Source organism: Elephas maximus, chromosome 18, assembly GCF_024166365.1.
Source record: "Elephas maximus indicus isolate mEleMax1 chromosome 18, mEleMax1 primary haplotype, whole genome shotgun sequence".
Classification (NCBI taxonomy): domain Eukaryota; kingdom Metazoa; phylum Chordata; class Mammalia; order Proboscidea; family Elephantidae; genus Elephas; species Elephas maximus.
In genome coordinates, this window is record NC_064836.1 from 5,150,945 (window position 1) to 5,167,632 (window position 16,688).

The 16,688-nt window shown below is 36.8% G+C and overlaps 1 protein-coding gene across 12 annotated transcripts in view; it reads right to left on the minus strand.

Moving 5' to 3' along the window:
* Positions 1 to 974: 974 nt before the first annotated feature.
* DENND1B (DENN domain containing 1B) overlaps positions 975 to 16,688 on the minus strand; it is a 306,443-nt gene continuing 290,729 nt past the window's right edge. For all 12 annotated transcript variants that reach the window (XM_049857696.1, XM_049857693.1, XM_049857703.1 and 9 more), the window contains 3 exons: positions 9,698 to 9,780; positions 8,535 to 8,751; positions 975 to 7,767 (listed from right to left, as the gene is read on the minus strand). In XM_049857696.1, coding sequence (XP_049713653.1) covers positions 7,231 to 7,767; positions 8,535 to 8,751; positions 9,698 to 9,780 — 837 coding nt within the window. In that variant the 3' untranslated portion in view covers positions 975 to 7,230. The remainder of the gene's footprint in view (positions 7,768 to 8,534; positions 8,752 to 9,697; positions 9,781 to 16,688) is intronic.

Below are 16,688 nucleotides of genomic sequence, written 5' to 3' on the forward strand. Positions count from 1 at the left end.
AAGAACATAGGCACTTCTATTTTACATAATGAGAAATAAAGCTTTAGGGAAGTAGCAGGTCCAAACCAGTGGCAGAATGCGAGGAAGGTTTTCATCCACCTGGAACCTTCTACAGGGCACTATCTTATTTTCCATATATGTACAAACTTTTATAGGCAGGTAATTCACTTCTGTCAGTTCTAGGCAAAAAATCTCAGACTCTTCACACAGTAACACTCTACAAAGGATTTTCCTTTCATTTCTACAAAAAAACAATGCAATTAGGTTGGTTGGTTTGTTTCTGCGTCTATAAAATTTAAAATTAAGACATGACCATGTCTCTGATGCATAGACACTGGGCAGTACTAACGCCTGTGAAGACGGCAGGCTAAGCGTTAACCATCAAAATCAATAAAAGTTAGCTGAACCCTAGGTTTGCAGGGATAACATATCTTTTCTTATTGTCAGCTCTTTGCTTCTATGGAAACAAGATAGCTTCAGCATATCATTGTCAGAAATTTTGTACCCAAAGGGAAATGTGTTTATTTCATCAGGAATTTCCCCTGTGGTCTAGGTGGAGCCATCGCAGCTCTTGGATCAGAAGCTCTCCCCTTTCAAGCCCCTGGAGCACTGCTCACGTACACTTTACCTATTGTGTTTCATCTCTGTCCTCGAACCTTCCTTAAATGAGGGTCAATAAGCACAGTTCCTTAGCTTGGATAGTCCTACGCTGAAAAAAAATCAGCGACACTCTTACTATTTAATTATTTTCCCATGATTTTTAGAGCCTAATAAAACTAGCTGACTGAGCATGAAAGAATAGATACCTCTCAGGCAGGCCTGCCAGAAAGACTTAAGCTTAAATTTATACTGTAGCAGTTACAAAGCTTGGCATCATATCAGAAGTGAGGTGCGAATGTCTTTACAGCAGTTCACCTAGAACGTTGAGGGGGATAACTGGACAATTACAAAAGAAGAGTCACCGCCACGCAAAGTATTGATTGTGATCCATTTTATTTTATAACTGTATTGTTGGGGCACTTTATGGTAATGTGGAGTTCATCCAGTATTTATTTGCATATATATATTTAATTCCTAAAGCAATACTTTTACACACAGTGTCCTCCCAATAGTAGTCAACGTTGGAGATGATTTACACCGTAGCCTCAATGATCCAAGAACAATGAATCAAGTCTCAATGCTCTGTAGGTTTTCACAGGTATCCCTTTCCACGTCTAGCAAAAACCAGTGACAGAGTTTTTAGTCCTTTCAATAGTTCTTCATCTAAAGCAAAAGAAATAAGCTTTGGAAAAGTTCAATTCTGAACCTCTCATGTGTCTTTTATGTAAAAAAACTTTATGCATTTTAAGGTGTAGAATTCATGCAGTTCATACTTGCTTGCTTTTTTTAGGCATGCTGAAAGTACTAAATCATAACAGATTTGAGAAATCTAGTTTTTGGTCTATGACCATTAAATGGTTCTCACACTAAACCTATGGAGAGTGTATTACCCAAATGATGGTGGCTTGATACATGTGGTGCACTGAACATGCACAGTGTTCTAAACATCACGCAGTCAACCAGAAGGTGGACATGTCAATGAACATCAACAAGCCCCTAATCTAAGGACTGAAATAACACACAGACAAAATGACTTACAGGTTCATCATATCAAAGAGGTAATCACTTGTGACTTTGTAACCTTTTAAGATTAAAACATTGTATACTGTAAAGTACTTCATTTAACTAAAGTGTGGTTTTTAAAAACACAGCTTTCTGGATATGAAACATTTAATTAACATTGCTGTTCAGTACCTTATTTTATCTTTTTGGTATGTTTGCATATTGCATCCAGAGCTACAGAATTTCCACAGTGCTTTTCTGCCTCATTCAAGTATAATAAAAGTAGAAATCTATAGAAGCTCTAAGGTTAAACTGTACATCATACAAAATTAACTTAATTTACAGACAGCCAAAAAGTATTGGCAATGTCCTTTATAAATCTTAGCAAAGATCCATCACAAAGGATATAACAATCCACACACACGGTCATCACCATACAAATGCCATTTAGATTTACATGGTGCAGAACTATCCATTAAATGTCCACATGTAGAATCAGCACTTTGCACTACGCACGTTTCTTTTAAAGTGACAGTACTGTCACTGCTAATCTAAGGTACAGAATTTTCTTATTGCATATTTATTGTCGCTGAGGCAGTTAGTTATGATACAACAACGTAACATCCATAACTATTTTAAATAAAAACATCTCTCCTACAAACAATAGAAAGAATTTCCCTAAAATCACACAGAACATTGCTACATAGTTTTACACAAATACTGAAAAACATGACCTTAAGGCATCTGCCAGAAAACCAGACTGCATATTTATATTAACTAAATTACCCAAGAAAAAAATATTGCACAAAATCCTATTATTTTCAAAATAAAATATGCTTCTGTCTAAATGCATATAAATTTCTACATCTTGACCAAATCAAAATTTTAACGGGTTTGCTCAAAATATCTACGAACATCATCACTGGGTTTGACATGGGAAAGGCGTCAGTACTGACATCTATCTTTTATATTAAGAAGTTCTTTGGGAAGATTAGATTTGGGAATTCATTTTACATTCTTAAATTTATATCCTGATTTACAGTTATCTACTCAGAATCAGTCTTTAATGCTAAATGAAAAGGAATTTGCATTAGAAAATTCATTCCTGAAAACAATCATTCTTTTCCTGAAAACCCAAAATTTCTAGAAGAGAGTGAAGGTCTACTGGTTATGAGAATATTCAGTTTTCTCCTCTTAATCAGGAGTCCATCTACTTCTTCACCTTACTTAAGAAACAACTAATTCATCAGCATTCCTGGATCCTATGATTAGAGTATTAGTACAGAATCCTATCAACAGTACTGTCACATAGTTTTAATTTTAAAAGGGATGGGGGCTATTTCTGGAGAATGCTCTTATCAAGACAAAAACAGTAAAACCTGCATTTCCACCCACATGCATCCACACTCTGTCATTCCTAAGCTGAGTAAAGTGGTCCTGGTATTGGAAAGGAACATCATCCCATTATAGACGGTCTGGTGCTAGCTGGTTCAAAGTTGAGCAGAATGGTGATAGAGAATCAGATAAACAATGACTCTCATTTTCTAAAGAGTCTCTGAGTCTCTCCTTTAAAAGTGGTATCTTAAGTAGCAGCATTATTATACTCAGCATAATAATAGAGAAATTAAATTACTGAAATTAAAAATGACACCATAGTTCTGTACTTAGAGCATGCTTTAGATTAAGCAGCTATAAAAAAAGTTTTACTGGTTTTTGGTGTTTAGAATCTCAGGTTAATTATTTCTAAACAAAGTATTATTTTATCATTATTATTTTAACAGAGATGTGCAATTCCTCTTAACTGGTTCCTTTAGAGCTGGGGCTATCTCAATTCTTTTACTTCCCCACATTCTCAGTTACTGTATGTCTTCAAATTACCTAGAGCTGCTGTAACAGAAATACCACAATAGGTGGCTTTAACTAACAGAAATCTATTTCCTCACAGTTTAGAAGGCTAGAAGTCCAAAGTCAGGGTGCTGGCTCTAGGGGAAGGCTTTCTCTCTCTATCAGCTCTGGCGGAAGGTCCTTGTCTCTTCTGAGCTCCTGCTCCTGTGCAGTCTTCATATGGCTTGGCATCTCTCTTGCCCCATCTCTGCTTGCTTGCTTGTTTAATCTCTTTTATATCCCAAAAGATATTGACTCAAGACACACCTACGCTAATGCTGCCTCATTAACACAACAAATACAACTCATTCCCAAATGGAATTATAGCCACAGGCATAGAGGTCAGGAATTACAACACACATTTTAGAAGGACACAATTCCATCCATAACACCGTACCTTCCATTCTACTGGGACAAAGATTTGATAAATATTTTCTAAATAAATGAGTTATATAATATTTAATCAGAAAAATAATGCTATATTTTGGTGCATTTCTAAAATATGCTAAAGTAGACAGTCACCAAAATATAAAACCTAACAATACTTAACAGAATGATAGCTCCTAAATTCACACACTACTCCTCTGTATCCCTGAAATACCATGGGGGCAATATCTGAGGGCAAAAGGATAAAGGCTAGAGTAGAATTCAGAGAGAATTACAATTCGGTTTTAAAAGCCATATAAAAGACTGTACCACAGCCAAATGTCTTATTCATTTATACAATTCTGATGTACAATAGGTATTGCTTCTTTGAAAAAAAATTTTTTTTTTCCAACAGAACTGCAGGGGAGATTACAAATATTTGTTTTAGTTGCAATAGAAAATATGAAGACAATAGAAAATGAGATAACACTTTTGTTTATTTCAGAACTCACCTTAATTTTACTTTATTCTCACTATATGTACCATAATACCTGGAAGGCTAGTTTAAGAGCAGACTTAGAATACTCAAAACACTTAATGGCTTAAAAAATGCCACTATTTGCTACTACTGATCTTCTGGATCTTTTTTTAAGAATAATGTGTAGACTTTTTGTCTTGGTTTTTAAAGATAACAGCTGATTTTGTATGTTAAAAAAAAAAAAAAAGGCACAAGTCACTTTAAAATACCTTGAGACAAACATGTTACTTGTTGGTGGCTAATTATGCCCAAAAGAACACAGTAGTATAGCCAAACATCTTGGAATGGGACTGAAAGATATGAAAACAAAAACAAAACAACAACAACAAAAAAAAAAACTTAACATTTCTGAGGCCATGGTATTTATTCAGCAAAAGGACTAAAATCCAAATATGGCCTACACTGCTCCAGAGATCTCATTCTTCAAACTATCAATTCTGAGGCAAAAAAACTCATTCCAAAGTTCATATGAAAAGGCTGCTGTGCATTCTTTTCACAAATTATGAAGAAATATTTGCTAGGGAGTTCAACAGAGTGAACTTTTTTCCTTCTCATGTAAAAGAGCTTTTCTGATATACGGTCTTTTTATTATATATTTCAATAAAGTAAAATGGAATTTTGTAATGAGCATATAAAGGCAAAATTTGACAAGAACCATGAATTTTGCTTTTGTGTTAAAAAAATAGGATTAAACACTTTTTTTTTCTTAATATGTATAAAGTCCATCCTTACAAGGAAAACAAGATTTGTCCTCCTTTATAAATCATGAATGGATAACTGTCCGAAATAAAAATATCCATTTAAATTTTGAAATGTAATTTAAAAAAACTTTGTAATTTCCTTTAAGTTGACCTGAATATACATTTTTAAGCAATGTTACTAAGAAACTACTTTCCAGGATTTTTTTAAAGTAAGAATTATATTTTAGAGTACAGTCCTGAGGGGGTTCTCGAATGGTCCGTCAAACATCTTTTCTAATAAGACGATTTAAAAAATAATCATCCATGATTGGCGATGTACAGAGTAGATATAACTGAACATATCAGTAACAAATTAACTATCACATCACTGTCCCCCCCCCAATTATATCTGTCAGTCTTTAATCTAACCTATTATGAAGCACAATAACTGGTTTGGTTTGGTTTATCATGAAGCAATCAATACATGATTCCTTCTCAGAGGAATTTCAAAGCTTAAATGTGGATTTGTGGGAGAAGAGACAAATCTCCTGCACAGAAGAATTCCAAATAGTTTATGTAAATACTGTGTCATAAAGGGGGGCATGGGGTGGCAGGGAAGCATAACTCCCTACTCAAGTGTGGGCTGTGACAGCCTTCCAAAGAGTGCAGTATAGAAAGGGGATAAAAAGAGCAACCTCACGGTGGAAAAACCTGACAAACTCTACCTCAGTCAGGTCAGCAAATATCAACATTCATAAATCATATTAGAACATGCCCCTGACATGATGAAAATGGCACCTTACCTTCGTGATCTTCCTTCCAAAAATCCGTAAGCCCAGTCTAATCATAAGAAAAACATAAGACAATTCCAGCAGAGGGGCATTCTATAATCTACCTGACCTGTACTCCTCAAAACTGTCAAGGTGACCAAAAACAAGAAAAGTCTGTCGAAATTGCTGCAACCAAGAGAAGCCTAAAAAGACACGACAGCTCTATGTAATGTGGTATCCTGGATGGGACTCCACAGCAGAAAAGCACATTAGGTAAAACTAAGGAAATCCGAATCAAGTATGGACTTCAGTTAATAATAATGTATCAATATCGGTTCATTAATTTTAACAAATGCACCATACTAACGTAGGATGTTGATAATGGGGGAAACTGTTGGAGGGAGGGGTATAACATAAGAACTCTCTGTACTATCTTTTTAGCTTTTCTGTATACCCAAAATTTCTAAGAAAATAAATTATTTTTAAAAAGTGAATTCGAGGTAATGATCTGAAGCTTTTTGATAGAGAATTACTAGTTAAAAAAAAAAAAAAGGCATGTCTTTTTTTAATCATGACAGTTTATGTTGCACTTGGCATTTGGGGGGTAGACGCCTAGTCAGCGAAGGCATACAGACAGACTGAGAAATCTGTGAAGTGTCTTATTTGTAAACAGAAGTCATTAGCTTCACATTGTAATTCAGCACTTCATATATTTCACTGTAGGAAAGATAAGTGTGTACCTTTATAATTTCTTGGAAAATATGGCTGCAACGTCCTTCTATAAACAAACTAAATATTTCTACAAGAGAGCTTTTAACTTTGAAAAGATGAATTTTGACCTTGATTCAAAAGTAGGAAAAGTCATTATTGCTCTGCAGAACACTAATAACTTATCTTGCAAAAACATACATGTAATTCCATAAATTATTTAAGTATACTTAATATAGGCTTAAGATTAAGGCAATTAATGGGTCAAAAGTTTCAGGCTAGTTTTGATATCCTGATCGGTTCATGCTCCACCAGGCTGGTACAGTAGCTACTGGCTATATGCAAGGGTTATATATGCATACTCAATTTAAATAAGATGAATAGCATGAAGCACCAAATACTGGAAAGTTCTATGTTCAATACATACTTTTAACATACATAAAAACTAGTACCTGATTTAAGAGCGCTGTAGAAGAATTAGCTTTACATTTAAAATTCAATGGATAACATGTATCCATGAGATGAACAAATAGAAATGTATACTCCAAATGAAAAATAAGTCTCAAATAGTAGTAAGAATTGTCATTCCTACAAATACTTCTGTTTACTTTACAGATTACATGGAATCCTAAAATATCTCCAAAGAAGCCTGGATGCAAGTGGCTGACCCTTAATTGTCGATTTAAGCTTGGTTTCCACTTCTTTTTTCTTCTGAAATGTTTAAACCTTGTTGGAAGGCAGACGTTATGTGACATAATGACACTACTTCATGAAGCAGTCCAATGTCTTCTGAAGTCTCCTTGGCTTCCATCCCTTCTTTTTCCCAAGGAACAAAAGTAGATGGGCATCGCCCCAGGCTGGGTGTAAGCAGATCATCTGAAATCTGGCTTAGTGTTTCTTTCCTTTCTGTTTTTCCTTGATCAGTCTGGGAAATTTCAGAAGGAGCTAGCTGGAAATCCAGTCCTGAAGCTGAAGCTGGCTTTTCCACCACAGTAGGACCATTCGCATTGTCAGCACTGAGGAGTTTTTCACTGTTCTCCTCTTTCAGAATAAACAGTGAATCTGTGAATCCACTAGAGGAAACCCGCTTCTTGGGAGATGGAGGGAGGTGTTTACCATGGAGGGCGCTATCATCCTGACCGAGATTCCACTCCACTTGGTCACCAGAACCACCACAAAGTAGGGCAAGATTATTCTCACTAGGAGTGTTGGACTTGTTCTGAAAGAATAAACAACAAATTCAAAAAAGTTTTGTAAGTTTTGGTTTTTTTATAGCATTACTTTAGCGATATTTCCCTTTTCCATTTTGAAATCAAAGTCAACTTCTTTCAAGGATGGGACCTTGAAGTTCCTCCCAGAGAAACTAGAACATGGACAGTTAATTCTGAACACCTCCAAACGGCTCTATTAACAGGACTATTAGCGGAGTGAAATGGGATGGACTTTGGCTCCCATCTCCTTGTAATTCTCACCTAGAAAATTCACACTAGGTTATATAATCAATGTCAAGTGCTGGAGTCACACTAAGAGCAGGGCTGCCATTACTGTTACACTACCTGTCGTGTTTACATTCAATTGTTCATTTTTGAAGTAAGGAAATGGAAAAATAATTTGAATAAATACATTTATTAAAATATTTTTGAAGACTTAAGCAATATAGAAAAAAAAAAAAAAAGGTTAGAAAATTTTGTTTAAAAATTCTCCAGAGAAGACAACTACAAAATTAGATCGTAAGAAATTTATGGCTTGACAAAAGAATTTCAATTAATGCCAATAACCACTAGAATTAGATAAATGAAAGGGAAAATACTGGAATTTTATTACTAGAAATAATTCTTAGAGATTAAATTTTAACATGTTTTTGAAGTGTTGACATTTACTTTTTAGAGGTTAAATATTTCCACCAACTAAAGCTGTAAGATCAGGCAATCACAAGAAGGGCGAGAATGTTTTCATTTAATTTTATAAGTTGAAAAATCAACTAACCGTAGGTTTGTAATCAATATCATCCATTGATCTAAAGAAATCCAAGCTCTTCGCAGCTGCAAGCTTTCCTTGATCTGAGCTGTGTGTGCTCAATGTATCAAGGATCTCTCCCAGTAAGTCCATTTCACCTGAGTAAGGAGGCTTTACTCTTGTTTCAATAGAATCATCACTTTCATAAAAATAAGCAGAAGCTTCTTCGCCATCTTCAGAAGATAACCTGAAGAAAAAGAAAACACGCAACAGCAGCTGTAGGACGAGACAGTTTTGAAACCAAAGTGCTGTTTCAGTTGAACAACAACAAAATCAATAATTGATTCATGGACAATTTCTTTACAGTGATGTAATACCAATTTGAATACTAGAAGTTTTGATCACATGCATTAAGAACAAACAAAAAGTTTATGGCACCTTGTCAGGCTGGAAGCAGAAGTGGGGTTTTTATACACAGCTTAATTCTGTGGGAGCCGAGGGCTTTACCTTAGAAATACTAGATTTAACACTTGGAAAATTTGCTATAGCTTCAACTCATGTACAATATTTTTATATGGTTTTCCTTTAAGTAAGTTATTTATTCACTTATTTTAGAGGAGAATGTATATTCTTTTATATAGATGGAGATATACTTACTGGAGAAAGAGAGTGTCTATTTTCTCATCTTCATGTATTTTAAAATTGTCAGAAAGTTACATAAACTATTATTATTAACCTTATTTTACATTAAAATTAAGTTTTTTGAACACTTTGTACTAAACTTGATCTTTTGAGATATCATCATCTATCTATCCCCTGCATCCTGACAATTCCATTTGGTTCAGTTAACTATTATCACTGTTCCTGACACTTAACCTGCCCCTCTTCAGCAGGAGCACAACAGGCTAATTTGGATAGGCTCCTTTCCCCCTCCAAAGTAATTCCAGATATTTCTGTAAGCATTACTGCTTTCCAAGAACATGATATTTTAAGCCTTGTCTTGCTTTCCCTGCTCCAAGATTTATCCCTCATGACACTCCAAACAGCACTGTTCTTTTTGCTGAAGAATATTACAAGGGAGCTGTATTTGAGCTCTGGAAATGCACATCCTTTGAAACGTTGTTTGTAACCTAGAACTTCTGCCACCACCTCACAGCACCTAACAAAAAAGGCCACCAAAATTCATCACTTACTTGCTTGCTCTTTCTATGTCATCATCGTCATCGTCATCATACAGGGCACTATCAAGGCTCTTCAGAGGCCTTTTTAAGTGTGCCTACCGAGGGGAATTGACAATACATTAGCGCTAACAGTTTAAAAGAAGTCTCTTCAGTAAATTTTAAAGAAACAATTTTATAAGGAACAGTTAAAAGTAACATGCATTCAGCATGTCTGAATACTACTCAATAACTTGACAGACTGGGGCAGGAGGAAATCACTTAATATTTACCTCAACATTTACTAGCTCTTCAAACTAATACACCAAAAAGTAAATCGTTGTATTTAATACATATATACATATATTCTTTATACATATATGCAGTCACACAGTCTTATCAGTCCCTGATTTAGGAAAACTTGACTTACAATTGTATCACACCCCCACTCACTCAGTTTCAACCATTATTGATATTTGCTAATCTTATTTCGTTTATCTCCCATCTGTACTCTCCCCAACCTCAAAAATTTTGCCCTAAGAATCTCTAACAGAGCTATGAGGGTTTGTTTTTGTTTTTTAACTATCATATATTTCATAGGGCTCAACCCATCACAGTTCTTCATGTTCAAACTCTCCAATCTTTCAGTTGTATCATGACTATGCTTTTTTCTAAAAAAAAAAAAAAAAGCTCTTATCTTTTAAAGATACATTATAAAATATTTATGGATTAAATGATATGTTGTTGGGTATTTACTTAAAAATAGTCCAGTGGTGGGGTGGGGGTGCTAAAATCAGATTGGTTCTGAGTTGATAATTGTTCAAGATGAATAAAGAGTCCAGTGGTGGGGTGGGGGTGCTAAAATCAGATTGGTTCTGAGTTGATAATTGTTCAAGGTGAATAAAGAGTTATCTCAGAATTCTTGTAAGCTTCTCTTGACTTTTGCCTGTGCTTAAAATTTTTCAAAATGAAAAATTAAAAAAAAAAATGGTTCCATCTTTGGCCAGTGGTGGCCCCTTCAAGATGGCTCCTGGATTCTTCAGAAATGACCTCAGAATTCTTTGAGAAATCAGCTTATCACTTTTGGTGCAATGTCTCACTTCAACTTATACTTCTTCTACACCAGACCTGGAATCAGCCATCTCCCCTAGGAGCCCTAGTTCCTTTAATTGGGAAATGCTTTTAAAGGCCTGTGCCTAGATGCTAAGGATGCTCATGACTACGGAAACCCATCCTTTTGAATGGGCAGCGGCAAACCTGAATTTGGAGTCTTCAACCATGACATGACCAGAATAAGTTTCTGTGTTCCAGTTTGGATTTCCCAATCTAGATAACTATTTTCTTTTATTACAGTGACAAAGAGTAAGCAAATTTCTGGAACCTATCAAAACCGATCCCTACTCCTCCACTCCCTCTATGCCACTGCTGGTGAGTGGCAGAAAGGAAGGAATAATTAGACAAATTAGCCCTGGGAACTCATACTTGGAACATGTAGTGAATTTCCCCATACATACCCACCCAAATCCATGGCCATCGAGTCAATTCTGACTTATAGTGACCCTAAAGGACAGGATAGAACTGCCCCATAGTTTCCCAGGTTGTTATCTTTATAAAAGCAGGCTGCCACATCTTTCTCCCATGGAGCAGCTTTTCGGTTCGAGCTGCTGACCTTTGGGTTAGCAGGTGAGCACTTTAACCACTGCACCACCAGGGCTCCTTCCCATATGTACAGTGATTAGAAATTTCTTTGGGTCCTATAATTGTAATATCACTTTACCACTATAAATTTAAGGTATACACTTATAATGCTTCTGTGGGAAAAAATGTATTTCATTCAACCCCTCCAAAACTCACAAGATATAATACAACTCTTCTCAAAGGCAAGTTAGTATTACCACACTGAGCTCCGTATAGGGTTAGCATTATGCCAGCCAGGGGTCTTGTATCTAATTTTTTGGCTTAAAATAATAAACCAAAACAAAACAACAAACTATGAGGGAGCTAAGACTTTTTGTTGCTACTTTTTAAAGTCATGATTGCCTATTTAAGAACTAATAGAAGAAGATTAGACAATAAAGACATAGCTTAATATTTATATTCGTATAGTTTTTGCAAAGCACTTTCACATACACACACAGCTAGGCGCTGGGAGCCCACAGTTGAGTAAGATCTATTCTCTGCCAATAGGCAGCTCAGAGTCCAGGGAGCTGCGCAATAGTCCTGGAGGCAGAGCCAGAGAGGATCCGTAGTTTGCTCAGGGTCACACAGCTTATCAAGAATAAACCAAAAACCAAACCAAACCCGCTGCCATTTTGTTGATTCCAACTCATAGCAACCCTAAGAATTAGAAAAAAGGACAGATGTCTTTCTTTTGTCTCTTTTTCATTTTCTTCCACAAACACTCCTTATGTATTCTACAGGTGCCTGCATATACCACAGCTTCTCAATTAAGTTTTGTTGTTGTTAAATTCAGGTTTTTATTTTCATGAAGCTACTATTTTCTCCACACCGTACCTAAATCATGATATCTTGATTTAAGCTTCACAAGTACATTTAAAAAAATTATTTTTATATTTTCTAGCTTGACCAGAGAAGTCCCTGGGTAGCACAAATGGTTAAGTGCTCGGCTACTTGCCAAAAGGCTGGTGCTTGAAACCCACCAGGAGGCATCTCAGAAAACAAGCCTGGTGATCTGGTTCTGAAAGGTCACAGCCTTGAAAGCCCTGTGGGGCACGGTTCTACTCTATACACATGGAGTTGCCACGGGTTGGAATCAACTCGACAGCAACAACAACAATAAGCTAGACCAGGCCTCTATCAACCTTTACCTAGAGATAAAGCCAAACCCCCAATGAGATGGACTGACAAAATCGCCTCAAGAATGGGTTCAAACTTATCAAAGATCATGGAGATGGCACAGGACTGGGCAAAGTTTCCTTCCATTATACATAAAGTTGCAGTGAGTCGGAGCCAACTCAATGATAGCTAACAACAACAACAGCTCTTTAACAGTGTATCTTGCCATGAGTTTTCACAACAGAATGAGAAACAAAAGTAAAACTGATTAATATGCTGGTTTCCTTTCTATAGGTGTTAATCTTTGTGCTGTTTATACTCATAATGCACACACTTACAAATTATTTGGATATCTCAAATAAGCTTCTAATCAATACAATTATTGAATACATATCAAGCTATATTAGGAACTGCTCTTTCCGTACATGAAACGACAATGTCCAAACACATAACAGAATATGTGCCATTACTCAGTGACTTCAAATTACAGAATTTTGTTGAGGTCACAAAAAAGGCAGAATATAATATAATTTAATTAACACTCTGGCTAGAGAAGAATGGCAGCTTATTTAACAAAAGCACTATTAGTTTCTGAGCTTGTATGAACCCAGCAGACTAGGACTCTGAGATACCGTGTATTCAGGAGAAATAAAGGATTACTTCCATCATGCCTGGAATATACAACACAGGGGAAAAGTACCTGGTCACGATTTTTATAAGTAGAAGTCTTTTATGGGTAATTGGAGTAGACTGCAGAAAATACTCCTTACCTTTGCCCAGAGGGAGATGGCTAAGCTTGCCTCTCTGGAGGCTTCACCTGTCATATAGATGTTTGCTTCAAAACTACCAAACCATCTGTCTTTTTTGGAGTGCTTCCTAATGTCTTCTGTCTCAGCCCTACACTTGTGCATAAGTGTCTACCAGATCTCCCCCTCCCTGATTCCCTCCCTCTTTTTCATTCCTTGGCTCAAAAGTGCCCCTTTCAGGAAATACTCCCTCACTCACCAATCAATTTATGTGACCCTTTGTGTGTTCCTGCTGGTGCACTGGCAGTGTAGTGGTTAAGCGTTCGGCTGCTAACCAAAAGGTCTGCAGTTCGAATCCACCAGGTGCTCCTTGGAAACTCTATGGGGCAGTTCTACTCTGTCCTATAGGATTGCTATGAGTCGGAAACAAATATGAGTTAAACTGAATAATCCTATAACCAAGCATAAAATTATGAAAAGTTGTACTTAAGGATGGCTGCTATAAAAGCAGTGAACGGGAATTTGACCTACTCAGGGAGGTCAAGATGGTTATGGTTTCAGACCCTTGAAAGATGTTTGAGCTGAGCTCTGAAAGGTTAGTAGGTGTTAGGAAGATGATGATAAGAGGCCCTGTGCAAAGGTCCTGGGATAGTAAGATCAGGGCCGATACAAGGGATCAAAAGACAACTCCTGGTACACCGTGGGTCAGAATCCTCTGTTTGTATACAGAGTTCTTTAAGGAAACCACTAATCTTGCAGTTACCCTTTGAATCACTAGAATGCAGAGATATACCACGAAGGCAAAAAGCTAGGTAAATTTAAATTGATAGAAAGAGGTGGAGAAGATGGGATATGTAGCAGGAAAGGATGGGAGATGAGAACTGGGGGTAGGGGGTAAGCAGGAGTTAGACCTTAGACTTGTAATCCCTGATAATGGAGGCCAACAGAAAGCAATGGAATCTTTTTTTCTCCCCTTCACCAAATATTTAGTGAGAACCTACTGAGAGAACCTACTGCTACTGCATACCCCCCCTGAAATAAGGCAGAGCTACATCCCATTTTTCTTGAGTTCTTAGCCTCTCTCTTCATTCCACACACATCCATTAAGCTCCTAATGTATACATGCTGTCTTCTGCACTGTGAGGCGTACAAAAGAAATGAAAAAGATGTTCCCTTTTCTCAAGACGCTTAAAACCTACACGCATAACAAGGTAAAAATGCTAAGATACTGAAGGCAATCAAGTAGGTATAGACAAAAAACAAAACAAAAATTGTTATTCTTCATTATATGAATACAACTGAACACAAGCTTTTTGATCATAGATGAAAACTTACGCAAACAACCATCAATAGTCATCATAATTAATGTCAAATTATAATATTCCTAATAATGAAATAGGTCCAGTCAGCAGGCTAATAATATCAACGATATAGAATTGTAATCACCTACTCTAATTAATGGTAAATTCTGGAAATAAGTAAGGAGGTATGGAAGTTTCTGAAGTGTAGAGACTGGCGTAGCTACATTAAAACCAAAACCGAACTCGCTGCCGTTGAATCGATTCCGACTCACAGCGACCCTATAGGACAGAGTAGAACTGCTCCATGGGGTTTCCAAGGCTGTAATCTTTATGGAAGCTGATTGCCACATCCTTCTCCCATGGAGCGGCTGGTGGGTTCCAACCTCGGGCCTTTCGGTTAACAGCTGAGCACTTTAACCACTGTGCCACCGGGGCTCCTTGCAGCTACATCAGCATTGGCAATTTCACAAGTTTCCAGTGTCTGTGCAAAATAATGCAAATAACTGTTAAGACTTACAACTCTCTTGGGAACCAGTACTACACAAAATAAGGGCAGTTTTTTATGCATGAAAAATAAAAAGCGAAACAAGCATAGTGCTATATCACTCAGATACAAACAATTAAAAATGAGACAGGGGACTGACTGATGGTCACACATTCTCAATCAGACTCCTACCCGGTTCTAAACACATAAAATTGTAAAATGAAACTCTGTTTCCATAGCAAATGACAAATGCAAAGTACACAGCTAGTATGTGCGCAAGTTCAGAGAGAGCACTCATAGAGCAAGGGATGCTTGTTTATAATAGGTAAAAACACTAAATTAAGAAAGGTTATCACTATGGAATGAAACTTATTAAAAAAAAAATCTGAACCTACAGCTAGATACTGAATGAAATAAAGTGAATGAACTGGTGGAGAAGGAAAAGCGAAAGGAAAACTACAAGCAAACAATAAAGTGACAGAAGAGCCTTCAAGTTACAAAACTACATGTTTGTAGAGACTTCAAGAAATAAGTTTGGTTTCGCTACAATAGAGAAGATAAATGCTTCCTTTCTTTTCACTACGATGGTTTTCCGAAGGTGTTATCGGACAGAAGGCTGGTGAAACTCATCGCCCTAGTTCACACGAAGCCTGCTAATCTTGCAGTCACCCTTTGATCACTAGATGGCAGGTGGACACTAATAAGGCAAAATGTTGGGTAAGTTTGAATTCATAAGGGATTTTTAAGGGGGAGGGGGTAAAATAGGGAACATAGGCAGATGAATGGGAAAATACCATTTTTTAGAAAGCATAAAATGAAGATGCTTTTAGTATATGAAGTTTTAAAAGTTGGTACAGTCTGCCTCTGTCCATTTTTAGAGTTGGAGCAACTGAAGTCCAGAAGTGTTATACATAGAGTTAAGCGACTTCCTCATGGTCAATTTACCTCAGGGCATTAGATGTTTTATATACTGTATCTTATTTCATTTAAACACTCACTTTACCACAAATTATGGTGAACATTTTCCCTAATTTACACATTAGGGAGCTGAAAGCTTAATGAAGCTGAAAGCAAGATTAGACAAATAGTAAGTGACAGAGCTAAGACAAAATAAGGGCACTTTTTTTGTGCCCAGGTGTTCTGACTCCATGAACAGAGCTCATTTCATTATAACTATGCTACAGAAGTAAATCCTTAGAGACCCAAGAGAAGTAAATATCCAGGAATTAGGCTGAGAAAGACATTTTAGAAACCTCATTTTTAAGGCAGGCGGTAGTTACGGAATGATGGAGACTGCCAATGCTGCTGGCAGGTGAAATGGCAGGGGGAAGAGACAAGAGACTGGCACACTTGGCCGAAGATACCGAAAAGAAATTTTCCTGTCAGGGCAAAATCGACACCTTAACAAGATAGGTATTTGGTGAAGCCTGATGAATTTAGGTGATGAAGAGCTGGTATTATGCTAAGGAAACAGATTTTATAAAAGCATCAAAATTATATTCTTGACCAGGTGAGTGCTACAGTGAGGCTAGGTCAATAGGGCAGACTTTGCAGTGGTCCAGATACATCCACCGTCCCTTTACTAATTCTCCATCCACAGTGATTTCATACTCTTTGTCAGCTTTATTCAGCTGTCACCTGATACTTGATTTCCTTGTAAATGTGCTGCTACATTTTAAGTACACTCCTGTCAAACCAAG